Source organism: Theropithecus gelada, chromosome 2 (assembly GCF_003255815.1).
Source record: "Theropithecus gelada isolate Dixy chromosome 2, Tgel_1.0, whole genome shotgun sequence".
NCBI classification, from domain to species: domain Eukaryota; kingdom Metazoa; phylum Chordata; class Mammalia; order Primates; family Cercopithecidae; genus Theropithecus; species Theropithecus gelada.
This window is the reverse complement of record NC_037669.1, coordinates 43,567,574-43,594,964: the sequence shown is the minus strand read 5'-3', so window position 1 is coordinate 43,594,964 and position 27,391 is coordinate 43,567,574. Positions and strand designations below refer to the sequence as shown.

At 46.8% G+C, this 27,391-nt stretch overlaps 1 protein-coding gene across 6 annotated transcripts in view; it reads left to right on the top strand.

Annotated features, from left to right (window-relative positions):
* MYLK (myosin light chain kinase) overlaps positions 1–27,391 on the top strand; it is a 287,445-nt gene that overhangs the window by 156,605 nt on the left and 103,449 nt on the right. For 4 of the 6 annotated variants that reach the window (XM_025377289.1, XM_025377293.1, XM_025377290.1 and 1 more), the window contains 8 exons: positions 3,621–3,669; positions 4,563–4,728; positions 6,084–6,249; positions 8,233–8,251; positions 9,444–9,979; positions 10,557–10,763; positions 17,544–17,678; positions 21,242–21,394. In XM_025377289.1, coding sequence (XP_025233074.1) covers positions 3,621–3,669; positions 4,563–4,728; positions 6,084–6,249; positions 8,233–8,251; positions 9,444–9,979; positions 10,557–10,763; positions 17,544–17,678; positions 21,242–21,394 — 1,431 coding nt within the window. The remainder of the gene's footprint in view (positions 1–3,620; positions 3,670–4,562; positions 4,729–6,083; positions 6,250–8,232; positions 8,252–9,443; positions 9,980–10,556; positions 10,764–17,543; positions 17,679–21,241; positions 21,395–27,391) is intronic. The other 2 variants (XM_025377292.1, XM_025377291.1) reach the window with 1 other exon arrangement.

The following is a 27,391-nucleotide window of genomic DNA, read 5'->3' as shown; positions in this document are numbered from 1 at the left end:
ATCCTAAGACCTGCCAGCATTCTCTTTTACTTGTCTTTGAAAAATCTAAGATCAAATACCATCAGTGTCTTGGTCTCTCCTTTTTCTCGGCAACTTGCTTCTGTCCTCACCAATTCTCTTAACTCACTCTTCTATTTTTTGCATTTCTACTTTAATCCCCTTTCCACTTATTTTTCTACGTAACCTTACTGTTCTGCCAGATTTTCATACTTTTACAAAATTAATTTTGCCTTATCTAACAATTTGCAACTTCAGATTTTTCCTATAAGTAGACCCTGTTAGTAATTTTAGCCCAAATTCTTTAATATGAGTTAACAGAGATGTGAACTCTCTGTTAACTCATATTAAAATAAGCATCCATCAGTTCCATTTTTAGCTGACTGCTTTATGTGTTATGTTTTCATCATACCCTCTTACCCTGACATAGAAGTATCTCTCCCCAGCATTCTTTTGCTATTCTTTGGGGAAGTGGCATGTTTTTGCTTTTATTTTATTTTTTAAGGAACAAATGAATTTAAGCCTTTTGGATTAAGATGCTTAGCTCCCAAGACTTTTTAAAATGTTCAGTCTATTTTTTTTATTGTGGTAAAATATACATACCTAACATAAAATTTACCATTTTAACCATTTTAAAGTGTACAATTGTCATTAAGTGCATTCACAGTGTTGTACAGCCATCACTGCTGTCTCATTCCAGGACTTGTTTATTACCCCCGATGGAAACCCCATAACCATTGAGCATTAATTCCCCATCCCCTCCTCCCCCAGCTCCTGGCAACTATGAACCACCATCTTTCTCTATGGATTTGCCTCTCCTGGATATTTCATATGAACAGAATCCTATAATGCATGGCCTTTTGGGTCTGAGCTCCTTCACTTAGCGCACTTTTTCAATGTCCATCCATGTTGTACCACGTGTTAGTACTTCATTCCTTTTACAGCTGAATAATACTTCATTGTATGGATACACCACATTTTGTTTATCCATTTATCAGTTGATTAGTCTAATTTTTATGAAATCCTTATTCCCAGATGAAATGACTGATACAGTAGTGTGGGTAGTGCAATGGATGGTACACAGATATTTTGTGGTAAAATGTTAGAGCCTGGATAATGCTGTTGTATAGAGCATGTTTAGAAGGCCCTATCCATCCTCTGTTTGGATGCCAGATTTTACTTTCTTCCTCCCTGCCCCTTTTTTTGCAACTAGATGATGTTTTTCATGTTTTGTTTCTTCTTTACCATTGTATTTATAGGTTTTAGAAAATACAGCTGAGTAAAATTACTCCGAGTCCCACCACCCCCAAAATAATCAGTAATAATAACATGATACCTTTTCTTCTGGTTATTTTCCTGTCTTTGGGTGTTTTAGTTTTACCTAATTATGATCACATTAAATAGGTAATTTTGTATGCTGCTTTTTCTGCACAAAATGTATTTATTTAACAAATATTTAAATACCTACAATGTGCTGGGATTTGTTCTGGATACCTCTGATGAGTGAATAAAAAGTTCCAGCGGGGATATGGGTTGGAGTCTTTAGCATATAGATGATATTTAAAGTTATGGGACTAAGACCTCCTGGGGGAAATTAGATGGAGCTGGGGAGAGGCCCAGGACTCAGCCCTAGGGTGCCCCAGCGTGCAGAGGTTGAGCAGAGAAGGAGGTTGAGAGAAGATGGATAACCTGGTAAAAGCAGGAAAGTCTAGAAGAGAAAGCACTTTGAAGGGGAGTGGGACCTTGTGTCAAATGCTGCTGAGCTTCTGAGTGAGATGGAGACAGAGTGTCAACCATTGGGTTTGATGAGATTGTGGTTGGGATGGAGCCCAGTGGCGCAGAAAGGATCACAGCCCATGTGGAGTGTGCTGAGGAATGAATGAGATAGTATCCTAACATGTACCTGCACGTTTCAGATATTCTTCAACATAATTTAATGGCAGAATAAGACGTCTAATTGTACATTTTAGACGTACATAACTACTTATTTTCTTCCTACTCACTGACATTTATGGTGCTTCTAACTTTCACTATTACAAACAAGATCAAAGCGAATACCTGTGTAAACTTTCTTTTCTAACTTGAGCGTTTTTTCCTTTGAATGGAGTCACAGAAATGGAGGTGCTGGCCCAAGAGCAGAGCATCATTAAAGCTTATGGTTTTTCCTCACTCAGATATTTCCAGAAGGACTGAACAGTTGGCTCTGCCTCTGGCAGAGTCTGAGGGTCCAGCATCTTGACTGTCAGTTGGGTCCTTTCAAAATAAATCTCTCCTTTTATCAGTTTAGAAGTTACTTTTGAATAGAGAATGGAATGACAAAAACCAAAACACTTTAAAAAATGAAAGCTATACATAGCTCACTAAGTAATGTTAAACAGAAATTCCTGTAATCACCAGTTATATGGAGCCACAACTTAAATGTGATGCGAGTGTTTGTTATTAATCCCTTTTCACTAAGGTTCTGGTGGAACCTTAAACCAGGTGTGGCTGATGAAAATATTTAGCCATGATTTTTCTCCTCCACACCTATGTTTTTACACAGTCATATAAATGTGATCAAAGTTAAGGAAGTTTACCCTTTTGCAGTAAACACCTGCAAATTCCCCACAGCAACTGTCTGCTGATATCAGAGGATGACTCTACCCGCCCTGGGGTAGGGTTTTATAAACATCCCCAGCTTGTAGCAAAAGGAGAACAACTTTCAGGGTGATCATCATCTCAAAAACGACCTATTCCTCCCACCACACCCCTCAAAATAAAACTCCCACTACTTTAGAGTTATTTCATGGTCACACTGTTAATCGTCCCTCCCAGCTGCAGGAGCTGGATGAAAGGAGCTGACCCCAGCTGCCTTGCTGGCTTTGCTATTTAATGGCTTCCTGCCTAGCATGGCGGCAGCTCACCCAGGATCAGCAGCACCCAGTAGGACAGCACCTACTACAGCCGCATCATCTCACCTAGGACTGACTGGCAGTGCCCGGCATAGCAGCGCCTTGCCCAGGACTGACAGTGCTTAGTGTGGCAGCACTGCAGATACTGCAGGAGGTGCTGGCTCTGCTGTAGCTTATCTACAGTGATCTGTCCTGCTCCCTTTCAGCTACTTGCCAGGCCTTAAGTGGAAGAATGGAGTGTTGATTGTGTCAGTCAAGAACAGGTGTGGTAAGAGATAGGCGTGGACATCTCCCTCCCTCCCTTTCACTGAGAAAATGTTCTGGAGAGGTCCTGGATCACTCCAAATAATCCCCAAAATGGAAAGTAGAGCATGCCACCTAATAACTCAGCAGGGTGGTTGAGAGTTCTAGAATCTGGCAGACCTGGGTGAATTTCTGCACTGTTTCTGACTCTATGACTATGTGTGGATGACTTAACTTCTCTGAATCTTATTTCCCTCATCTGTTTAACAAATAGGATAATGTAGTATCAGCTTCATAAAACTGTTGCAAGAAATTCACATGATAATGTATGTAAACACCTACCATAGTATCCATAGTGACACAGCCCATGCTCAATTAAGATTAATAATCACCATCACTATCCTACCCACCCCTGCTGTTGAATCCTTTTTACTTTCATTGCTCCAAGTCTGTGGCTCAGACCTGACTCATCAACCCTTTTTCTTGCAGGAAGTTTTGCAAAGCAACTTGGTCAACCTGTTGTTTCCAAAAGTTTGGGGTAAGTCCTGGGTGTTCAAGACAGAGTAAGGGTTGGATCGCTTTCCTGCTGACTTGAGCAGGATAGGTCTGGGGAGTAAGTCTTCTTGGCTCTCCTAGGTTATAACAACCACAGTGCGGAGCCTAGTGCAATGAGATATGTCATTTACGCAGCACCTCCTGACCTGGCTGCCTCTGTGATTGGCCCCTTTGACTGGCCCAGCTGCTAAATGCTAAGGAAGTGGGAGAGGTGGCCAGAGTCTGCAGTGGACTCTAACAATCAAGGCAATAGTCAGAAGATTGAAATAAGCAAACCCAGAAGAGGCAGGTAACAGTAGCTGCTGTAATGGACAAGCCTCAAATCCCAGTGGCTCAACCCAGGGAAAGTTTGTTTCTTACTCAAGGAAAGTTCAATTCAGATATCCTGGAACAGGTGGAGAACCTTCCACATTATCTTCCAAGAGCCCAGGCTTCTTCCATTTTGTAGCTTCATCTTCTGTGCCCTTGAGCCTGTGCTGGGCCTTCTGCATCTCACCAGCAGAGTGGACGAGAGACTGCAGAGCCTCACAGGAGGTTCTTAGGAGTCGGCCCTGGAAGTGGCATACAGCTCTTCCGCTTATGGTTTCCTGGCCAAAATCCAGGCTTTCAGCCAGAGCTCAGTGAAATTCAGGCATACCTAACTGCAAGGCAGGCTAGTAAATGAAGTCTAGCTGCATGCCCAAGAGGTAGAGGAAATAGGTTTTGGTGCCACACATTTTTCTAGAGAGAGCATGAGAAAGTTTCTGAGGCATAAACCTGGGAAGGCTACACTTTGATGGCTTTTGACCTCAACTTAGTGCCTTTGGGTGAGGTGGAGAGAGGACGGTTGAATTGCTGCCTTGTCTGGGACTGGATTCTCTGCCAATTTCCTTACAGGGATAGATTTTCAGCTTCAGCAGTGGAGACCCGTCCTAGCATCTGGGGGGAGTGCCCACCAAAGTTTGCTACCAAGCTGGGCCGAGTTGTGGTCAAAGAAGGACAGATGGGACGATTCTCCTGCAAGATCACTGGCCGGCCCCAACCGCAGGTCACCTGGCTCAAGGTGAGGTTTCTGTCTGCCCTGACCCTGATCCAGCCTGTATTAGTCTGTTCTCATGCTGCTAATAGACATACCCAAGACTGGGTAATTTATAAAGAGAAGAAGTTTAATGGACTCACAGTTCCACATGACTGGGGAGGCCTCACAATCACGGCAGAAGGCAAATGAGGAGCAAAGTCATGCCTTACATAGTGGCAGGCAAGAGAGCGTGTACAGAGGAACTCCTCTTTATAAAACCATCAGATCACATGAGACTTATTCACTATCATGAGAACAGTATGGGGAAACCCGCCCCATGATTCAGTTGCCTCCCACTGGGTCCCTCCCACAACACATGGGAATTATGGGAGTGACATTTCAAGATGAGATTTGGGTGGGAACACAGCCAAACCATATCACAGCCTTAGGGACCCTGAAAATTCAGGGTTAGACCCTTCAACTAGTAGGAGTCTTTTGATTCTGTTCCTCCTGTTTCAGGTAGTTCTCAGGGGTTTTCTGTATGTTTGTTAGTGATGCATGTTCCTGCCCCCATTACAACTCTCCCTCTGTTACTCAGAACACAGTGTTCTGACAATTCTCACACTCACAAAATAACAGAAAACTTCTGAGTCAAGACAAGCCTGACAATCTCAAGAGAGTGGACTGTGAAGTTAGGGTACTAGGTGTCAAGCCACAGCTCCCTGGTTTATAAAGCCTGGGAAGCTGGATAAGTCATTTGATTTCTTGGAACCCTGGTTTCCTTATCTGTGAGATAGAAATAATACCACCTGCCTCAAAATATTGTCGGGAGGCTCCATGTGGAAGGGATTTATAAATCATTCAGAGCTGAGGGAAGTGAAGCTTCAGTGGGAGAGGTGGGCGGGCAAGGGAGGCAGTGGCATGGGGTTGGGGATGGCTGTTAAACAGGGCAATGAGGATCCAAGGGGAACAGGTAGAGTCATAGCCAGGGGAATAGGTTTTTCGGGGATGGAATGCCTGGGTAAAAGTGGGTATTGACACCTTTTACCTGCTTCGTAATTCTCTTGAACTCCCCTAGGAAAAGACTAAAAGAAATAGGGAGCTAAGGAAAAACTGAAGTGAGGAATATGGGATTTCCTACCTCAAACTCAGCCTCCTTTGAAACCATTTCCAGGCATCTGCTCTAAGTGGGACAGAGCACCACACCACATCCATAGACCTCAAATCAGGGCCCCTGAACTGTTTCAAGTCGGCTCTCTGAGCGCATTGACAGGGCCCACAGCAGAGGTGCTGCTGCCCCGGCCCTGGAGTCTGTCCCGCCAGGATTGGCAGGAGGCAGGAGGACACAGCCAGTAGGGAAGCAGATTTGTATGACCAAGTTACCCCATTGCCATCCACAGGGAAATGTTCCACTGCAGCCGAGTGCCCGTGTGTCTATGTCTGAGAAGAACGGGATGCAGGTTCTGGAAATCCATGGAGTCAACCAAGATGACGTGGGAGTGTACACATGCCTGGTAGTGAACGGGTCAGGCAAGGCCTCGATGTCAGCTGAACTTTCCATCCAAGGTATCGACCAGTGGAGGGCTAGTGCAGAACAATCCCTGCCTGGTGCCACACCCTCCTAGAGGAGCTGCTTGTTCACTGTGCACCTGTGTGTGTATACACGTGGCCCACTCACACACCCAGGCACTCCCCAGGGGCAGATCTTTTTTTCTTTTTTTTCTCTTCAGACAGAGTCTTGCTCTGTCGCCCAGGCTAGAGTGCAGTGACATGACCTCAGCTCACTGCAACCTCTGCCACCCAGGTTTAAGTGATTCTCCTGCCTCAGCATCCTGAGTAGCTGGGACTACAGGCACGCGCCACCTCGCCTGGCTAATTTTTGTATTTTTTGTAGAGACAGGGTTTTACCATGTTGGCCAGGCTGACCTCAAGTGATCTGCCTGCCTTGGCCTCCCAACGTGCTGGTATTACAGGCATGAGCCACCCTTCCCGGCCGCCATGGGCAGGTCTTTGACAAGAAGAAAGGGTGAGCAGGGGCAGCACAGACCTGGCCACAGGGAAGATGCCCTGTGCTTGGCTGCCACCTTCCCTTGTGTTCCCCTACTCTCCCCCTCCATGTCTTCAGTCCTTTCTTCTCACCCGGACTCGCTTTTGTGTCTGTGATTGCCAACTGGAAGAATGAACGTTGCTAACATCTTGCCATCACCCCAAATTTAACCTGCCCAGAATTTACTCATAGTTTACTCTGTCCTTCAAGTCAGGCAATCCTTTGACTTGATTCCCTCTACCAGGGTTCCCATGTTTCTTCACACCCAGACTGGACTTTCCAGCATCCTTTTGACCCCTGCCTCTTTCTCCTTGAGTCATCAGCCCTATCAGTTCTTCCTTGGAAGTCTCATTGAACACGTCTCCTCCTTACACTTCCTTGGTTCCTGAGGAGGTCTAGGCTGGTCCTTCCAGGAGGTCAAGGAAGTCCAGGCTGAGGAGGGAGTGCGTGGATGGGGAAGGGGCTGCACGTCACTTTACTGGAGCAGGAACTCGGGGGTCAGGAAGGGAAGTGGCTTTCAGTCCTTCTTCCTTCTGTGTCCCCCTCTTTTCTTCTGATTTTTCGCTTCTGCATCTCCTTCTCAAACGATTCCTCCTTGCTCGTTACTTTTTTTGGCCCGGATATTTTTCACAATCTACAGAGAGAAATATATTTCACAGTACATTGCAACTCAAAACATGTATACGTAGGTAAGGAAGTTTCAGGAAACCATCCCGACTGTACTGTGCACAGTGCGCGCTGGTATTCTCTATTTCACTTGACATCATGAAAACAAGAAATCCTGTCCTGACCAGAGAACCTGACTTGGTGGCTCACTGCTGGATAAGGAGCTGCCATCAGACACCCAGAGAAATGTGTGCCTGCCCTGGCGTTGAGTTAAAAGCTGTTCCCTCCTGGTGGACTTCATGACAAAATATGGTGCCTGATATTTGTTTTAAAATACTCAAAAACAAACAAAAGAAAACAAAAATGGATAGATAAGACCCGCAAAATGTGATATCTCCTTAATCGTGGTGATGGCTTTCAGGGTTTGTTTTATCTTTCTACTATTGTATATTTTGAAATCTACCATGATAAAATTTGATAAAAAATATAGCAGGAAAAATATGTATTTTATGTTTTTTCTTTGGAGAACTGGGTAACATTAACAGTGTGCTTTTCTGTACAATGGTAGGCTACAGCGTTTGGGTTTGGAATTTTCAGTAGATGTTTGTACCTGGGTTGGTTTTTTTTTCCTTCTGTTTAGTGAACAGAAATAGATTCCATGCCCTCAGGATATGGTAGCACCAGCCACTATTAAAAAGCCCAAAGGACAGCACCTGAAGCTTTGACAATGTTCTCCAGAGCTGGGGGGAACTCACAGGCCAAAGACGTTCAGCACCAGGGAAGCTGGAAGGAGCCAGCAGGGTGGGACCACGGTGATGGGGAAGTGTCTGGGGAGGGAAAGCTTGGTGCATACGGCATTCTACTAACAGTCTTTCCACCCTTCCCCCTTTTTCCAGGTTTGGACAGTGCCAATAGGTATGTCTAGTCTTTGTGACTTTTATATTTTCCATCTTGAAATGCCCTGCAAAGAAAGAAGGGATGTTATCGAGAAATGCCCTGAATTTCTGAATCATCTTATGGGGCAGAAGAATTGGCCTTTTGGAGGGTGTTGTTTTATTTTGGGTGTTTTTTCTTGTTCTCCTAGTGTAATATGACACACAGGTTCTATCCCAGGTTGCTGTCAGTATTGAGACTGGAAAACTCTATCACCACCTTTCTCAGTATCTACACAGTCTTTTCTCTGGTTAGCGTCCTGAGGAAGAACTGCTCTGAGAAGGCCACCTTCCTCATTCCAGGGCGGACTCTGTTCCCTCATCCAGCCCAGACCCAGCAGGAGCCTCTTTCCTGTGTGTGAGGCTCGGTGCTAGATGCTTGGGTGTGCAGGGGTGGGCGTAGAGGAGGGCTTCGGCAGAGCTACACGAATGCTCGTTACCAACTGGGATGTGTCTGTGAGGAAGGACGACAGGAAGGCACTGATTAGAATAGAGGGGCCAGGAAGCCGTTTTGGAGCTTGGTATTTGAGCTCAGACCTGTGCAAAGGAATGTTAGCTGGTGAAGACAAGCTCAGGGAGTGTGCTCCGAAAAGCAGGGATAGTGTGTAGAAGCTGTGAACCAAGAGGTGAGCCCATGGGGACCCAGAAGGATGCCAGTGTGGCCACAGCCTGGTGAGTGGTGGGACGGTGTCTGTACGATCGGGAGCAGCCAGAGCTGGCGTTCCTGTGGGCCCTCTTGTGGGGCTCAGTGTCGTTCTTAATGTAGTGGAAAAGCTGTTGGAAAATTCTCGGGCTTGAAATGACATAATTTGATTAATGTTTTTAAAAGATCGACTGTAGTCGCTGTATAGAAAATAGATTAGAGAGGGCAGAGTGGACATGGGACACCGGAGGCAGGGGTTGAACTAGGGAGGCACCAGTGGAGAAGGGAAATGTAGGGAAAGCAGGGCTCTGCAGGGCTGCAGGACAGGCACTTGTCGGGAATGGCTGCTTGTGCTCTGGCTTGGGAAACTGGGCACACTGCAGAGAAAGATGCTCTGACTTGCTCTTAACTTGTGGGCTTTTGTGACCCCTGGAATCCGTGCTTGTGATGAGTAATGTTTGTGAGTAACCAGATGATCATTCTATTCTCCCCTCTCCTCACCCACCCTACCCCCACCCTCACCACCACACAGGTCATTTGGGAGAGAAACAAAAGCCACCAATTCCGACATCAGGAGGGAGGTGACCAATGTAATCTCAAAGGAGTTGAAACTGAACAGTCTGGAGGCTGCAGCTGAAAGCAAGAACTGCTCCAGCCCCCAGAGAGGTGGCTCCCCAGCCTGGGCTGCAAACAGCCAGCCTCAGCCCCCAAGGGAGTCCAAGCTGGAGTCATGCAAGGACTCGCCCAGAACGGCCTCGCAGACCCCGGTCCTTCAGACGACTTCCAGCTCCATCACCCTGCAGGCCGCAAGAGTTCAGCCGGAACCAAGAGCACCAGGCCTGGGGGCCCTATCGCCTTCTGGAGAAGAGAGGAAGAGGCCAGCTGCACCCCGTCCAGCCACCTTCCCCACCAGGCAGCCTGGCCTGGGGAGCCAAGACGTTGTGAGCAAGGCTGCTACCAGGAGAATCCCCATGGAGGGCCAGAAGGATTCAGCACTCCCCAAATTTGAGAGCAAGCCCCAAAGCCAGGAGGTCAGGGAAAATCAAACTGTCAAGTTCAGATGTGAAGGTGAGTAGAGGTAATTAGGGTCACCGTTGCCAAAATGTAGCCCCTTGGTGGCCACTCCCTTCCTTCAGCACCCAGCTGGTCTGCACCTCCTATATCCACTCATCTTCTTGGACTAGCTCCCCTAGAAAACCACCTTACGGGGCCTTCCCCTCAGGAGGGACTCATTGTAGAAATGCCCTTTACTCCGGAGAGACCCCTAACAGCAGCCTGTGGTTTGCTGTTGGATAGAGTACCGGCCCTGTTCTTACCACCCTAGAAGAAACACCCTCATTATTGCCAACATCAGAAAACAAACCTCATGGTCTCCTCCGCCCTTTCGTCCCCTTGCCTGGCTTTGGCCGACCTGGAGACCTGGCCCATCGCCCTGTATTCATCCTCCTCAAGGCCCCTGACTCTGTCTCAGGAGGTTTCGTCTTGTGGAGTGTGGTTGAGGGTGAGGAAGCAGACTCAGAGGTGGGAGGGCAGCTCCACACCAGACTGAGCCCTTTCCTCCAGCTCACGCCTTCCCCACCTACCTCACAAGCACGGGATGCTCTCCAGGGCACAGGGAGCTCATGTTCTTCACCTGGCCCTGTAGTTTCAGGGATTCCAAAGCCTGAAGTGGCCTGGTTCCTGGAAGGCACCCCCGTGAGGAGACAGGAGGGCAGCATTGAGGTTTATGAAGATGCTGGCTCCCATTACCTCTGCCTGCTGAGAGCCCGGACCAGGGACAGTGGGACATACAGCTGCACTGCTTCCAACGCCCGAGGCCAGGTGTCCTGTAGCTGGACCCTCCAAGTGGAAAGTGAGTACACTTCTCCGGGTCACCCTGCATTCTCTGTGGGACAACCAGTCATGGGGTGCTTTACCTTCTGCAGATGGTTCATCTCCTATAGTCCCCTGCCTTGGTGCACAGCCCGACAGATATGTCACCCCCAACCACATGCCAGGGCCAAGTATGTTGCTCCAGGCCAGTGATTCATAATCAGGAGTTCACATCAGAATCACCTCAAAATCAACATGCATGGCCCCACGCCCAGCCCAGCTGACAGCTGCCTTTCCTAGGTCCCTCAGCTGTTCGAATAGTATCGTGACTCACGTTTGTAACCACAGAGAACCGAGTGTTCATTAAATATACAGGTTTAGAGTAATGTGAGATGATGTGGGATCCCACATCTTTTATGTTTATTGTACTGTCTGTTTATAAAAGTAATGTATGTTCATTGTGGGGAGTTTAAACAATATATAATCTTATGACTCAGAAATAAATTATATTTTAATGTTTTTATACAAACTTACCATTGTGGTATTTGTATACTGCTTTCTATCCCAATTTGCTCGTGTGATATTAACATCTTTTTATACAATTCTTGGAAAGCATGACTTTTAGTAGCCATATAATATTGCATGGAATGGCTGTATCTAATTTAGGTATGCTGTTATTTGCTGAATTAATTAAATTGTTTCCATTTTCACTATTATAACATACCTATGATAAATATTATTGTACCTGTCTATCTCTATAAAATTTCCCCCTTACTCTAAATGCATGTGTAGGCCCTCCGCCCATGCCATACACTTGAGAAATGTATTAACAAATACCACAAGAGTAGAATCTGCAAATTGCAGGCTGCTGGAAACTGTAGAACAAATAACTTTCACCCATTTTTTTTCCACGTACAAATTGCAAACAAACAAACAAAAAAAGACAACCTACAGAAAACTTAGATTAGAAGGTATATAGTAACATCAACAATTACAATAATTTTTGATAATCTTGTACCAACTCTGACTGAGATAATCTTTAAAAAGTTTTTATGGGAACATCAAGAAAATTTGGACACTGATAAGATTTAATATAAAGGAATTTGTGGTGTTTTAAGATGTGATGGTGGTCTCATTACTTTTTTTTTTTTTGTAAGTTCATCTGTTTGAGAGATATATCCTGAGTTATTTACTGGTGAAATGATATGGTTTTTTATATTTGACTTAGAAATAATTCATGTTTGGGGAGCACTGACAGGAGTATCAATAAAATAATATTGATAACAAATAAAAGTTGAGAGATCGGTACATAGGAATTCACTGCACTGCTTTGTCTACTTTTGTCTACGTTTGAAAATTTTCCTAATGCACATTTCTAAAAGAAAAAAAAACTTAGTCATGTATCCATATAGTAGAATGCCAGACAGCATCCTGTAGACTGATGCCAAAACATGTTCAAGACGCACTAGGAAGGGAGAGGAACAAAGTACAGGCTCACGTATAAAAGGAAGAAAAGATCTGTGTACACACATGCAAAAGATGCCTGTGTGTGCAGAAATCATTTCTGGAAGAGCACACAAGTCCCTCTAGGAAGGGGAACTGGGGGTCCACAGGAAGGAATGGGGCATCTTACTTTTCACTGTATACTGTTGATTCACTGGGATTTTAACTATTGTTTAACTGGGATTTTTACTAGTCTTGTGAATTCCTTTACAAGAAATATTATCCATGCCATTTGGAGGTGGGAGTGCCTGTAGGAAGAGTTCACAGGTCTAGGAGATCAAACCTCATCATCCAGGCCAGGTTTCTGTCCCTGCGTGGGGGACAGAAATATGGTGTCAGGTCCACCACAGGTTAATGGCGTATCCAGAGCGCCTAGATTCTCCTGTGGCTTCTTCTGCTACGAATTTATCTAAGTCTTGTAGAGGACTATTTTTAGCCTGTTTGCATCATGGGGTAATATATCTCAGGTTGATTCCCTATCTTGTTGTGTTTTGTGTGACAACTTTGAGATATAATTCACGTAACATAAAAGGCACCCTTTTAAAGTATACAATTCAGTGAAGTATACAATTCAGTGTATATATTCACAGAGTTGTGTGGCCATCACTATCATCTAATTTCAGAACATTTTCATTACCACTCCCAAAATATCCTACCCATTAGCCATCACTCCCTGTTCTCCCATCCCCACAACCCCTGGTAGCCACTCATCTACTTTTTGTCTCTATGGGTTTTCCCCTGCTGAACATTTGATGTTAAGTGGAGTCATTCAGTATATGGCCTTTCGTGTCTGGCTTCTTTCTCTTAGCTTAATGTTTTCGAGGTTCATCCATGTTGTAGCAGGTGTTAGTACTTCACTCATCCATGTGGCTGAATCATACCCTATCGTATGGATATAGCGTGTTTTGTTTATGCATGCATCAGTTGAGGTCCGTGTGGTTGTTTCTACTTTTTAGCTATGGTGAAAAGTGTTGCTCTGCACATTTATGTATGAGTTGTTTTCAATACCTGTTTTCAGCTTTGAGGTTTAGACCACATATATTATTGGGTCATAAGGTAATTCTGGATTTAACCTTCTGAGGAACTAACAAACTGTTTGTCACCATTTTACATTCTTCTAGCAATGTATGAGTGTTGCAGTTTTTCCACATTCTCACCAATACTTGTTATTTTCTTGTTTGCTTGCTTGCTTTTTTTAAAAAACAAGGTCTTGCTTTGTCAGTGGGGCTAGAGTGCAGTGGCATGGTAATAGCTCACTGTAACCTTGAACTCCTGGGCTCAAGCAATCCTCCTGCCTTGCCTCCTGAGTAGGTGGGACTACAGGTGCTTGCCACCACACTTGGCTAATTTTTTTTATTATTTGTAGAGGTGGGGGTCTCACTATGTTGCCCAGGCTGGTCTCAAACTCCTAGACTTGAGTGATCCTCCCACTTCAACCTCCCAAAGTACTAGGATTATAGGCATGAGCCTCTGCACTCAGCCTGTTTTCCATTTTTTCATTATAGCCATTCACAATCATCTATGTTTTTTTTTTTTTTTTTTTTTGAAACAGGGTCTTACTCTGTTGCCCAGGCTGGAGTGCAGTGGCATGATAATAGCTCATTGCAGCCTCAACATCCCAGTCTCAAGTGATCCTTCCCACCTCAGCCTCCTGGGTAACTGGGACCACAGGCACGTGCCACCATACTCAACTAATTTTGTTTATTTTTGTACATACAAGGTCTCACTATTTGCCCAGGCTGGTCTTGAACTCCTCGCTCAAGCAGTCCTCCCACTTTAGCCTCCTAAAGTGCTGGTTTACAGGCATGAGCCACCACACCCAGCCTGACTGCAATTTTGATTTGCATTTCTCTGATGACTAGTAATTTTGAGTATCATTTCATATACTTATTGGACATTTGTATATCTCCTTCAGAGAAATGCCTATTCAAGTACTTTACCCATGTTTTAATTGGGTCATTTACTTTTTTTATTGTTGAGTTGCAGGAGTTCTTTATATATTCTGGATACAAGTCATTTACCAGACATGATTTACAGTAATCCTCTCTCATTCTGTAAAGGCTGGATTATTTGTCATGTGTGGCCACAGAAGTCCCTGCTTAGTTAGCTTAGCTAATTGATTGAATGGAGAGTTCCTTTAACACCTTGAACTAATACTTTTCCCTGCCTTTGCCAAGGGGCTCTGTGTGTGTGTTACACCCATCTTCCGTGCTCTGGCCAGCAGTTTACAGGTCTGCTTTAGCCTTTACTTTCTGCTTGCACCAAAGCTCCAAGTCAGCCAAAGGTGAGACAGGAGGGCCTTCTTACATCTTCCCTGGGCAGGCTCACAGCCCTGCACATCCATGTGAGCTTCTCAGTTCTCAGGAATCTGTCAGAGTTTTTCAAAGTCCTGGACATCTCATTCCCCAGTTTTTCCTTTTAAGTTTTTTGATCAGACTCTTGTTAGCCCCAAATGATATTGCTGTCTCAAGTAGCTGTAATATTAAACAATTGTTACTGATTGTTTTTAACAAACACCCTGGAGATGGGGCCATCCACACAGAGTAAACTCTGAGTTAGGTTAAATAAAGACAACCCTGAAAATGGAGCTATTGAAGGAGCTGCCAGACAGGGCAAATAGTGACCATTTTCTTAGGGATGGGGTTTTTCAGGAGCTCTGAACCCATCCTACCTCTTGCTAAGTGGCTGATTTTCACAAGTACCATAGGTACTGTTGGTTTTCAGAGTTACCCCAGAGCTGGGGCAAGGGGGACAAGAGTGAGAAAGCACATAGCTTGCTGTTCTTACCAAGATTCAGCTGTGTGTTTTGTTTTTGTTGTTGTTGTTTGTTTTTTGGGGGGTGGAGGGGCAGGGTACTGTTGTTTGGGTTTTTTTGTTGTTGTTTATTGTTTTTACTTTTTAGAGACAGAGTCTTGCTGTGTCACCCAGACTGGAGTGCAGTGGCGTGATCACAGCTTGCTACAGCCTCAAACTCTTGGACTCAAGCAATCCTCCTGCCTCAACCTACTAAGTGAGACTACAGGCACATGCCATCATGCCTGGCTAATATTTTAATTTTATTTTTTTGGTAGAGACAACAGTCTTGCTGTTTCCCAGGCTGTTTTCAAACTTGGGGCTCGAGCAGTCCTTCTGCTTTGGCCTCCCAAAGTGCTGATATGAAAGACGTGAGCCACCACACCTGGATGTTTGTTTTTAATGAATGCTCTCAGAATGTTGCAAGCCTGTGGTTAATTTCTGGCATTCTGAAACCATTGCTTTTGACTCTTTTTGCCAGTATTGTTGTTGCTTTTATGGAGGAGTAGATCTTCAGAGGTCTTTACTCTGCCATTCTACATCCTATCTTCTTGATGAAGACACTCGCTTTTCTAAAACTTCTCCGGTTCCTAAACATCCTAGTTAATTCTTGGCAGATGAGTTTACCATGAAGCAGGTCATCTGATGGGTGTTTTTTTAGCTACCCCTACAGACTTCTCTCTTTCTGTTTTCCCACACTGCAGAATACCTGTCTGTTTCCCTTCCCAAGACTTCTCTTTCTATCCTTTCCCATCTTCACAAGGATCTGATCTAACAATGATTTACTCCTCCACCACTTCTTCAGTCTTTCCCCTGCCCTTGTTGAGAGACCTATTTTTTCTCCCTACAAGCATGCTCTAGTTGTCCCTATGCTGAAAAAGAAAAGAAAATCTTCCTTCCACTTGAGAGCCTCTCGAGCTCCTACTCTATCCCTACTCTCTCTTTCATCCCTAGACTATGTTTGCTGCAAGTGGAGTCTCTATGTGCAGCTTTTACTTGATAGTAAAAGCTAACACTCACTGAGGATGTGCTATGCTAGGTTTTGTGCTAAATGCTGTACCTGAATTGTTTCACTTAGTTATCCCAACAATCTTATAAGAAAATCATACCCATTTTCTAGATGAGAATACTGATCTTTAGTAAGGTTAAATGACTTGTCCAAGTTCACAGGCCTTGTAAAAGAGAATATATTTCTAACCCAAATTGACCTTGCATGAAAGCCTGTATCCTTTTTGATAATTCCCAAAGGCATTTCTCTAATGAGGGAGTTCAACACTGGCCAAGGGAAGGGAGGAGAGGGTGCCTCCCCACCTCCTCCGGGTGGTCTGTCTGACCATTCCTCAGTGCCAGGCCTGTCCAGGCACACCATCACTCTGTCTTGCCACTGCCCTCCCATCGCCTACCCTCCCCTAGGATCTGGAGGAGAAAGTGCAACTGTACAGTCAGAGCTGGCTGTAAAACCTGGCTTCAGCATCGAGTTCAACTATGGGAAATTAGTAACTTCATCTGTAAAATGAACTCAAGAGAACAACCTAATGGCATTGTCACAATCACATCTTGAAAAGTACCTGGCACATAGTAGGCCCTCAAATTTTATTGGTTTTCTTGCCCATAAACCCCTGCAGTATAATATGGCATTTACTCTCATCTCTGTATTGAATAGGCTGCCTTGAAAAGCACCATTGATATATCTTCTAAGCACCAAATCCAGTTCCACCTTTTCTCAGCTATCAGCCACCTTGACACATGTACAGCATGTTCTGGTTGTCATAGAAGAGATTATTCCTATTGCTCTTAATTAAGGTCCCCAAACTAGAAAATGTCCCCTAAGTCACTGATGTAGAAGGCTTTTGGAAAGTTCAGCTCAGCAGTTCTCAACCAGAATGTGCATTCAAACTACACACAGGCACCATTAGTGCATATCCCCAGGTCCCTGGCAGCTCTGAGCCCTGACCTAGACTGGGGCTCAGACTGTGCTTAGAAAACTGGAGCACGTGTGAGTCCTTTGATTCAGTTCTGGAATTGGAAAAAAATCATCGTAATAATTTAAAATGGAAATGGCCTCACCTGTAAGCCTGTGGCTTATACAAGTAAAAAGATATTCACAAGATTGTGTAATCACTGATGGGACATATTAAAGAAGATAAGAGACACTAGAAAGTGGAGTAGGACCGACAAAGCAGAAGGAGCTCTCCGGAGGCTCGAGGGTAGCAAAAGCCAAGGCCAAACAGGAGGCACCTGGATCACAGAGGAGAGAAGGCTCCAGGTTCCAAGCACCCCAGGGCTAGGGTGTTTTGTGACTATGAAAAAGCCCCTGCTGGTGACTCTGCTTCAGGCTCCAGGTCCCTACACCACTGGTGCTGCCTGTTTCCTAAGCGTGAAGAGAGAGAGAAGGCAAAGGCAGGCTGCCGGGGGTACCCAGGTGTCCAGGACAGTGAGGCGTGCCTGGGAGGCTGGGGTGACTGCAGGCATCACCAGAGCGGGCAAGCTGTGATCTGAGCTGACCTGTCCTTTTCCCTCACAGGGCTTGCTGTGATAGAGGTGGCCCCCTCCTTCTCCAGTGTCCTGAAGGACTGCACCGTCATTGAGGGCCAGGATTTTGTGCTGCAGTGCTCCGTACGGGGGACTCCAGTGCCCCAGATCACTTGGCTGCTGAATGGTGAGTGCCCCCTGCTCCAGCTCTCTGCTCCCATCCCCTGGGCCCTTTGGCCGTGCCTGAATTCTCACTTCTCCCTCTGAGCCATTTATGCCTTGGACATCCCGGTGCTATGAGAAGGAAGCACAGGGCACAGAGAGAGCATGGGCACTGGGATCCTGGTCCCGACTGACTGAGGAAGTTACTACTCCTGTCTGAGCCTTGAGTTCTCCATCTGCATGGTGGGAATCATGCCGTTGTGAAATTAAGTTAGATCATTTCTATAAAGTGGATAATGAGATGCCTGACACATAGGGGCACGAGCAGTTGGATTTCTTTTCATATGGCCAAACTCATAATGGGCCCTCAGTTAATGTTTCTTGAGTCAATAAATGAACAAATAAATTAATAAACTAATGAACCACTCTCGAAGTTGCTTGAGGGATCTCACCTTTTATTTAGTGGCAGGTGGTTCTGGCCTCACAGACCAGTTATTCTTTTAAAGTGATAGTCCTATAGAGACTCGCCAACTCTTTTTTTGTCAAGTAAGGTCCTTTAAAAAATCATTTGCTGTATATTATCACCCTTTTCTTTTTAAAGGACCATTTAATTTCGACAGTGTGGGAGAACTCTGACTTAAAAAGACTGAGAACAGTCCATTAAATTGATGAGATGGATCCCCCGGGAGGGTGAAAGAGGCCCTGCTGAGAGTCAGGAGACACAGGCACCGTTCACTGCTGAGTGGTCTAAGTGACCTTGGACACTTCACCCCTCAGGGTACCAGCTTCTTTATCTATCAGAAGATAGGTTGGAACAGAAGGTTTGGGATCTCAGCTCACTCTCACATCTAATAGAATAGGCTCCTTAAGAGAGCAGTGGGCCAGGTGCGGTGGCTCACGCCTGTAATCCCAGCACTTTGGGAGGCTAAGGTGGGTGGATCACCTGAGGTCAGGAGTTCAAGACCAGCCTGGCCAACATGATGAAACCCCATCTCTACTAAAAATACAAAACTTAGCCAGACATGGTGCCAGGTGCCTGTAATCCCAGCTACTCCGGAGGCTGAGGCAGGTGAATCGCTTGAACGCAGGAGCCAGAGGTTGCAGTGAGCCGAGATTATGCCATTGTATTCCAGCCTGGGTGACAAGAGCAAAATTCCATCTCAAATAAATAATAAGAAAGAGAGAGAGCGAACAGTGGCCCCCAGCACTTATGCACCAAATAGTCCCCAGTTGTATCTGCGTCATTGATGTATTGCCTGCGAACCTTCCTTGTTGGTGTAGTTCGCTCAGGCTTTGCTAGATGCTGTCTTTAGTGAGTGAGAGGAAGTGCCATCTAGTCTTCCTACTTGTAGTCTTCTTGGGTAGGTAAGTGAGAACTGAGGTCTGCCTTCCCTCCCAGCCCTCCGCAAAGGACAGAAGTCCTATTGGATCAAGGAGGCAGCCTCCTTGTGGCTGGAATGCAATATGGGCATTAAGGACTAGTAACAGAGTCTAATATCAACAAACATTTTCTATAAAGGGCCAGGTAGTAGCTATTTTCAGCTTTTCAGGCCATACAGCAGCCTCTTTAACAACTCTCAACTCTGCTGTTGTGGTATAAAAGCAGCCACAGGAGGCTGGGCGCAGTGGCTCACTCCTGTAATCCCAGCACTCTGGGAGACTGAGGCAGGTGGATTGCCTGAGCTCAGGAGTTTAAGACCAGCCTGGCCAACATAGCGAAACTGTCTCTACAAAAAAAAAAAAAAAAAAAAAATGCAAAACTTAGCCAGGGTTAGCAAAACTTAGCCACTGCACTCCAGCCTGGGTAATAAGAGTGAGACCCTATCTCAAAAAAGAAAAGAATAGACATTACGTAAGCCATAGACAATATGTGAAAGAATGAATGTGGCTATGTTGCAGTAAAACTTTATGGATACTGAAATGTGAATTTCACATAATTTTTACATGTCATGAAATATATTCCCTTTATTTTTTTCGGCCATTTAAAATATGTAAAAACTATTCTTATCCTGCAGGCGCTACAAAAACAAGCTGCAGTTCGGATTCGGCCCAGGAACCGTAGCTTGCTGTCGCCTAGTTTACATCACTCAAGACTGTTCTCAGCGACTCTTAGCGTTTCCACACCCGTTCCACTAGAGGGCGATCATGCTCAAGTTGGGTTTCCTTGGCTGCTCTGGTTTAACCCAGCCTGCGAGTTGGGAGAGCCTAATGTCTCCCAATTCTGATGTGCCCTGAGCCAACAGCTCCTTTCTGGGGCCTCCACCCCATCCTATATTTGTGGGGCCACAGTGAGTTACATTCCAGTTAAAGGAGAGCTCTCAAAAGGCTTGTCAGCACATGTTGGGACAGCAGAGACATATTGGCGGCAGTCAGAGAATGCACTCGTATTGTCAAGGAAGAGAGGTTTGGAGGGTACCATTGTGACAAAAAATAAAAACAAAGAGCAGTGCTCACTTCTCTCAGTGGCAGGATCCAGGGCCCTGCCTTTCCCAGCCCTCGGCCTCACTTTTATGAAATGCAGGAGTTTGAGAGGAATCTTTCCCTCTGGTCCTATGGTGTGCTAGCTGATCTTTGCCAAACTGTCATGGAGACACGAAGTGTTGCTATGTGCAGAAGAAAACACTGCATTGCAGGGAGACAACTTCTTTGTGTCCTTTCTCCCTCCCCCACTGGCCGCCCCCGATTTTATGAAGTGCAAACCAGGACCCTGGGGCCTGGCAAGGGAAGAAACTGACAGTTGCTTCCTATATGGCAGCTGGACGCATTCCTGCTCGGAGGCCAGACTCTTCAGTAATGAGATTTTTTTTTTTCCTGGAAATGAAAAGTCACATCCCAGAATGATAAACTCCCAGGAACATAGAGCATTAAGGAAACCACTGAAGCTCATTGCATGCACTCCTGTCTCCACGCAGGACTTTATGTGACCTGGAACATGTCACATGGAAGGGACTCTGGAAAAAAGGAGCCGAGTCATTTTTAGTTCCCTATATTTACCTTTTCTGTGAACCCTAAAATACACCTAATTGCATAGAATAAATGCACCTAACTGCAGCATTGGGATGCAGAATTGCTTTTTGATAAATATCTACAGTGGAAAATGAAATCCTTATTTCTGGAGACATCCAGAGCTGGGCACCCCATGTTCAGCCCGGGAAAGCTCTGTTTTGCCTGAGGCTGGACTATGGGCCAGATGATCCTGTAAGATTCTCTCCAGGCTCAGAATTCTGTGAAGTTGAGGATGTGGATTTGGAGACTGTTTAACACAGAATGCCCAAAACTGTGTCCTTTTCCCCCCTACATTCTTAATTCTTCCGGATTCTCCCTTCCCAGCCCCTCCAGGCCCCGTCTTCCTCCTCCACCACACAATTACTCCCTTTCCTTCATCTCCTTAGCCCCTGGCTCTTTCTCCAGCCCATAAGCCTCTGTCCTGCTGGCTGGAGATGTGCGTGGTACATTATTAGCCCTCAATGGATCTGAGCAAGCATGATAAGCCTCAGCATCATGACAGCAGCAGCCCTGATGAGGACGGGGCTCCCGTCCCTACTGCCAGTGCTGCCTGGCCTGAACCTTCCTGTGCTTCCTCCACAGGACAGCCCATCCAGTACGCTCACTCCACCTGCGAGGCTGGCGTGGCTGAGCTCCACATCCAGGATGCCCTGCCAGAGGACCATGGCACCTACACCTGCCTGGCTGAGAATGCCTTGGGGCAGGTGTCCTGCAGCGCCCGGGTCACCGTCCATGGTAGGAGCCTCCGGGCACTCGGGTAGAAGCACCTTTCCTGCAGACATTTCTGCTTTGGAGGAAGGGCACATTTGTAGAAAATGGTATCATGAGCCAAAATCTAGGGAGCAGAGGTGCACATGGCACTTCTTCACACCATTACCAGCGGCAGCTGCTGTAACAGAGGAGTGGCTGCTGCAGCCTCTTAGGGGCAGAGGAGAGGTTCCTTAAAAAGTGCTGCACCTGAAGGTAGGAAATGAGGGAGATGACCTCCAGGAGTTCACAGTGACAAGGGTCTGCCATCAGAGGTGGGCTTTTCCTCACCCCTCACTCCACTGGGGCCACGGAAAGATATGGGGGAAAGAGATGAGGACTCCCTTAGCTCCAGAAGTTCCAGGTCTGGTCAGAAGAAAACCTCACACACTACAGAAAGACTTGGGAGAGCACTCACATATTCCCCGAGCAGACAGTGGCCTCACCAGTGACCCCCTGCATGCTGGGGGACCCTGGGTCACAGTGTGCATATTGAGGCTTCCAGAGGGCCACAGGTTGTCCCCTTTCTGCCCCCCTTCTACTCACGGGCCCAGGCTTGTTTTTACACATCAGCAGCCTGGTCTCCAGTAATCTGATTATCATGGTCATCCATTCATCAGCCAAGCACTTAGTCCCCAGGAACTGCAGGGAGCCACAGACTCAAGACAGATCTGTCTGGGCTGTGGTATCAGCAGGCCTGGTGACAGTTCCCACAGAAGTGCTTCTTGGGTCCGGGGCTTTCAGGTAAGCCTGATCCCACCCTCACCCTGAGCCTATGCCCCCCGCTTCTGTGCATGACTGGGTCCTCTGGTGCTAGCACTGGGTGCAGGGTGACTGGCCTCCCAGCAGACAAGCAGGAGGATACATCTCTCCCTTCCCCAGGGCTCAGGCCTGTCAGGAGCATCTCCGTATTGTATGAGTAGCCACCGTCTGGGAGGCTGGCTGCAGGAGGAAGTTTCGCAGAAAAGGGAAGGGGAAGAAACATTTGTGGCTTACCGTGTTAAATACTTTCACCTCACCTCTATTCTCTCACTGAGACCTCAGTAGCCTAGGGGACAAGGATGCTGTCCTGATTTCAGACAGAAGGCTCTGGATGTCTCAGGAAGTTAATGTAACTTGCCTAAGCGCATCACACTAGTTTGCAAAACTGGCCCCTGGAGCCAACAGCCTGTGACTTTCAAGTCTGTGCTCATTCCTATGCCCTGATCTTTTTCAGAGGGCACATCCCCTGGCCCAAAGGGGAAGACTGGCCACTGTGGACTGGGCAATGTCAGTCCCTTAGGGATGAAGGAACTGGCACTGGTGCAGAATGTGGCGGATGCTGGCTCCATGAAGCTCTCTGCCGGGAGTGAGCGCGCTCCCTGGGTGCTCTGACTGAAGAGGTGCCTCCGCATGGAGTTGTTACTGGGAAACTGGTCCACCCCTTCCTTCCAGGAAACCCACCACACTGGGCTCAGAGCCCAGCTCTGGCCTCTGGAAATGTGCCAGCCAGATTCTGGTTTACACACTTACCTATTTATCCTCATAGTTGTAACTTCATGACTCATTGGGAGCCAGGTGGGGAGCTCAGGAAATTGTGATAATGAGACTTCAGAGGAAACCTGAAGTGCTGAGAGCCTTGTCTCTGAGGGCCAGGGAGCAGGACTCACCTTCCACCTGGGGGCTCTTCTTGGAGGCCAGCGTGGCCCAACCCCAGAGTCTAGTAAGGAGCAGCAAGAGTCAGAATGCTACACGTAGGGCCGCGTGGCTTAGCCCTCTGTTTTCCGAGACTCTCCCTCCACAGCCGCAGCCAAGGACTCATCCAGTGTCTGTCCTGGCTTGCCTGTGTTTAGATTGGATTAGAGAGACCCAGCTGAGCTAAGAGTAGCCCGGAGGTGGGAGTCCCAGGCGAAGGATCAAGAACTCTTTCGGGCCTTCCTCCGGACTCCCGGGCCTGTGGGGGCTGGGGCCTGAAGGATCACCACCCATCAAAAAAAAAGAAAAGAAAAAAAGGCACAGAGAGGTCTCAGGCAAAAACTCTGCCAAGGAAGTTTGGATTTGCTCTGAGAAGAGGCCTGCATGACAGAACTCCCTCCTAGCGTGGGGGATGTACTGGACTGTAAAGACCAGACAGGCTCAGATACCATAAATGGTGAACAAGGCTGAGGACGCAGCCGCACACTCAGGCCCGGCAGCGTTTGGGCTCTCTCAGCACAGGATTGGAGCAGGGTGAGCCTGGCACAGTGACACTCCTGGCACGGTGCCCTGAGACACTCAGGAGGCTCGGGGCTGCTCCCTGCACTGTCCTCCGCTGTGGAGTTTTTCTGACTTGATTGGCAGCCCTGTTGGCTCCGGGTCCTGGACAGCATGGGCTGGGGGAGATGATCGCAGTGGAGGTGCTTCTTCCCTACTGCACTGACCGCTGCTCCACCTCTCCCTTAGCTGCCCAGGTCCAGCCCTCTCTTGCCCTTAGTGTGGCACCGGGCCATGTTGGGGAGCATGGATGTGGAGCCCGCAGCCTGGGTATGAGTCCTGCTCTGCCACTTACTAGCCCTGCACCCTGGCGTTAGTTAGCATACCCGACCTCACCTTCCTCTTGTGTGAAATGGAGATGCTGACAGTCGCAGTACTGTGAGGATTAAGTGAATGAATGTGCAGCGTATCCCCAGAGCATAGGATAGCACATACCCTCCATAGGTATGTGCTGTGATTATGATTGTCCAGCAGAGCCCACCTTTAAACAAGATACAGTCCTTACAAATGCCAAGACTGAGGAGGGCTTTTCCCAGAGGATCCACTTTGCCACGGTATTGTTTGTTTGTTTGGCCAGGGAAAGACCATCAGAGAATCAGAGGAGGGAGGTGTCCAGCCAGACACAAGCCATAGACACACGTGCCTGCTTCCAAGGGCTCTGGCCACAAGGTGGCGCCATGCAGCAACGCATGTCCCTCCCGTTGTCTTCTCTTGGGGGTGATTGAGGGGCAGCTCTGCTGGAAGCAAGCTTATTCTGAGAGCTCAGCAGATACTGTGCCAAAGGCTGGATGCAGGGGCTCTTTCTCACCTCTTGCCTTTTGCCGAAATTTTAGAATCATCAAGATTGCTGGTGCAGCCTTCAGACATGATTTCTGCGGCCAGCCCTTCATGCTTTCTTTGCCTGCCTTCGTCAGTGACTCTCTTCTTCAAATCCCACAAACTCCCACAAATGTCACTTTCTCTGGGAAGCCTACCCTAATCACCCCAGAATGCGGTCCCTGAACACCGCGTGCTTCTAGTATTACATTTACTCATCAACAAGTCTTTACTGCATGCCTGTGTTGATCAGTGCCAGGCATTGTTCTGGGGACACTGCAGTAGACAGGACAGCTGAGGGCCCTGCCTGCAGGGTGCTTACATTCTGATGGGAATGTGGGCAGCAATCAGCACCTGGCCTCATTTTAAATGCTGGCACCTGCTGTTAACATGAGCAGGTCACAAAGGAATAATTATCAAGAGAAAAAGCCAGTGAGCAGGGTGTGTGAATCAAGGGGGTGAGAGGGTGCATCTTTAGTGCTATGAGGAAGGAAGCCTCAGAGGCGTCCATGGCCTGGGGAAAGAGAGTTCCAGGCAGGCAGTACAGCAAGTGCAAGGCCCTGAGTTGGGAGCAGGATTGGCCCGTGTCAGAGCAGCAAGACGGCAGCCTCTGGCTGCAGTAAAGTAAATGGGGAAGTGTGTTAGAAAGTGAGTTCAGAAAGGTGGGGGCACACCGTGCAGGGCCTCTGGAGGTGAGGAGAAAGCATTTTACTCCGTGAAAATTCACATTCATTTTACTCTACTTGCTTGTTTAATTATCTTCCTCTCCAGACTGTAAGCTCCCTGCAGGGAGGGACCACGTCACACGGTGTGTAGAGCCAGGCCTGCCATGGGAGCAGGCATTCCCAAGATGGACGAGAGCACAGAGGTTGCTGAACCTCCCCTGCAGTGCAGGGAGTCATTCCCTAGAATTCCTCGCTTTTCTGGGGCTCAGTGCCCATTAGGGTGTGCAGGAAATCTGCAAATTACCTTTAAGAGTCCCTCAACAGAGCTGGGTGCAGTGGCTCACGCCTGTAATCCCAGCACTTTGGGAGGCCAAGGCAGGTGGGTCACTTGAGCCGAGGAGTTCGAGACCACCTTAGGCAACATGGTGACACACCATCTCCACAAAAAATACAAAAATTAGCCAGGCGTGGTGGCTCATGCCTCTGGTCCCAGCTACTCAGAAGGCTGAGGCAGGAGGATTGCTTGAGCCTGCGAGGTCGAGGCTGATCACACCACTGGACTTCAGCCTGGATGACAGAGCAAGACCCTGTCTCAAAAAAAAAAGAGTCCCTCAACAAATATTCCTTCTTTTCCCAACACAGGCTAGGGAAAAAAATTCCCCGATGATTAACCAAGCAATGAATGTCCTTCCTCCTGACCCAGCATGAGTCTAAAAGATGATTAATTCAAATCCCTGCAGAGCCCAGGAAGATCTGAAATACAGTATGGATTTCACAGTATTTGGACTGAGTCATTGCTGGGGGCTTCCTTGGGCTAGAATATTTAAAATGTTTTTCCCCCTGGAGTATCTCTGTCAAGGCTAAAATTCTTAAGTGTCTAGATTTACTAATAGCCTGCTAGTTGTGCCCATTTTGACGTAGTGTCTCAGCCTAATGGTTTGTTTATTTAACTGAAGGCCTGGTGGGCCTGTTAAAGGCATCTAAGGACATAAAATTTGGGTAAGTTAAAAAGATGATCTCTAGAATAGACAATAAAATATAACAAACATATTTATTAGGGTATTTGTTTTGATGCAGAGCTTTTAATGAAGACAACAGGCACCAGTGAAGTCAGCATTTGCTTGGCAATAAGTAGAGGCACAGTTTGTTTTCAGATTAATACCAGGCACTCTGCGGGGCAGCCTGGAGCCACCTCCTTTGTCTTCCCCGGTTGTGCACAGGTACTTTGGACACTATACAGTCTGTCCAGTTGACATAAGGTATGGACCCTGACCTCCTTAAGCCTAAAAACACAACTTCTTTTTTTTTTTTTTTTTTTTTTTTTTTGAGATGGAGTCTCGCTCTGTCGCCCAGGCTAGAGTGCAGTGGCGAGATCTCGGCTCACTGCAAACTCTGCCTCCCGGGTTCACGCCATTCTCCTGCCTCAGCCTCCCAAGTAGCTGGAACTACAGGCACCCGCCACCATGCCTGGCTAGTTTTTTGTATGTTTAGTAGAGATGGAGTTTCACCGTGTTAGCCAGGATGGTCTCGATCTCCTGACCTCATGATCCACCCGCCTCGGCCTCCCTAAGTGCTGGGATTACAGGCGTGAGCCACTGCACCCAGCTGACAACTTCTTAAATACTTATATTGGCTACAGAGAAATATATTGAAGTAGAATAAATACGGGTTCTAACTTGCCTTTTTTATATATGTTAAGAAGCTTAGTTTATTCAAAACATCTGTCCACAAGCTTTTAACTCTACGAAAGCAAGCAATTAATTACATGTTAAAATTTATAACCAATATTTTCATTTTGTGTAGATTGAGTACAGAAATAGGTTTGTGTACCACGTGGGTTCTTCGTGTTGCAGAAAGACTTCTGAGCATATACGTGTATGTTTGTGCCCATACCATAGAACTTGAGCCTCATTTTACCAATAGGGCCCTTATAGAGCTTTATAACTCTCCACCTCCACAGCCCACAGTCAGTCATAATTACATCGAGTCCCAGATCAACAATGCTACGCAGAATCGCAGCATTGAGCTCCTAGTGGCAAAACGCGACCCATGTGATGACAGTGGAACTGAGAGTGTGGTTTCCAGGCCCGCACTGGGAGGGAACAGTGGGTGGTTTGGAGGCCATACCTTTATGTTTAGAGTGTGATTATAACTTCTAAGACAGTGAAAAGGCTGTGGTTGCAGTGATCCTTGCTTCCCAGCTAGCAACCCTATCATTACTGGTCAGAGATCTTTTTTGGGATATTATACGTCATGGTTCCTTTCATTCTTT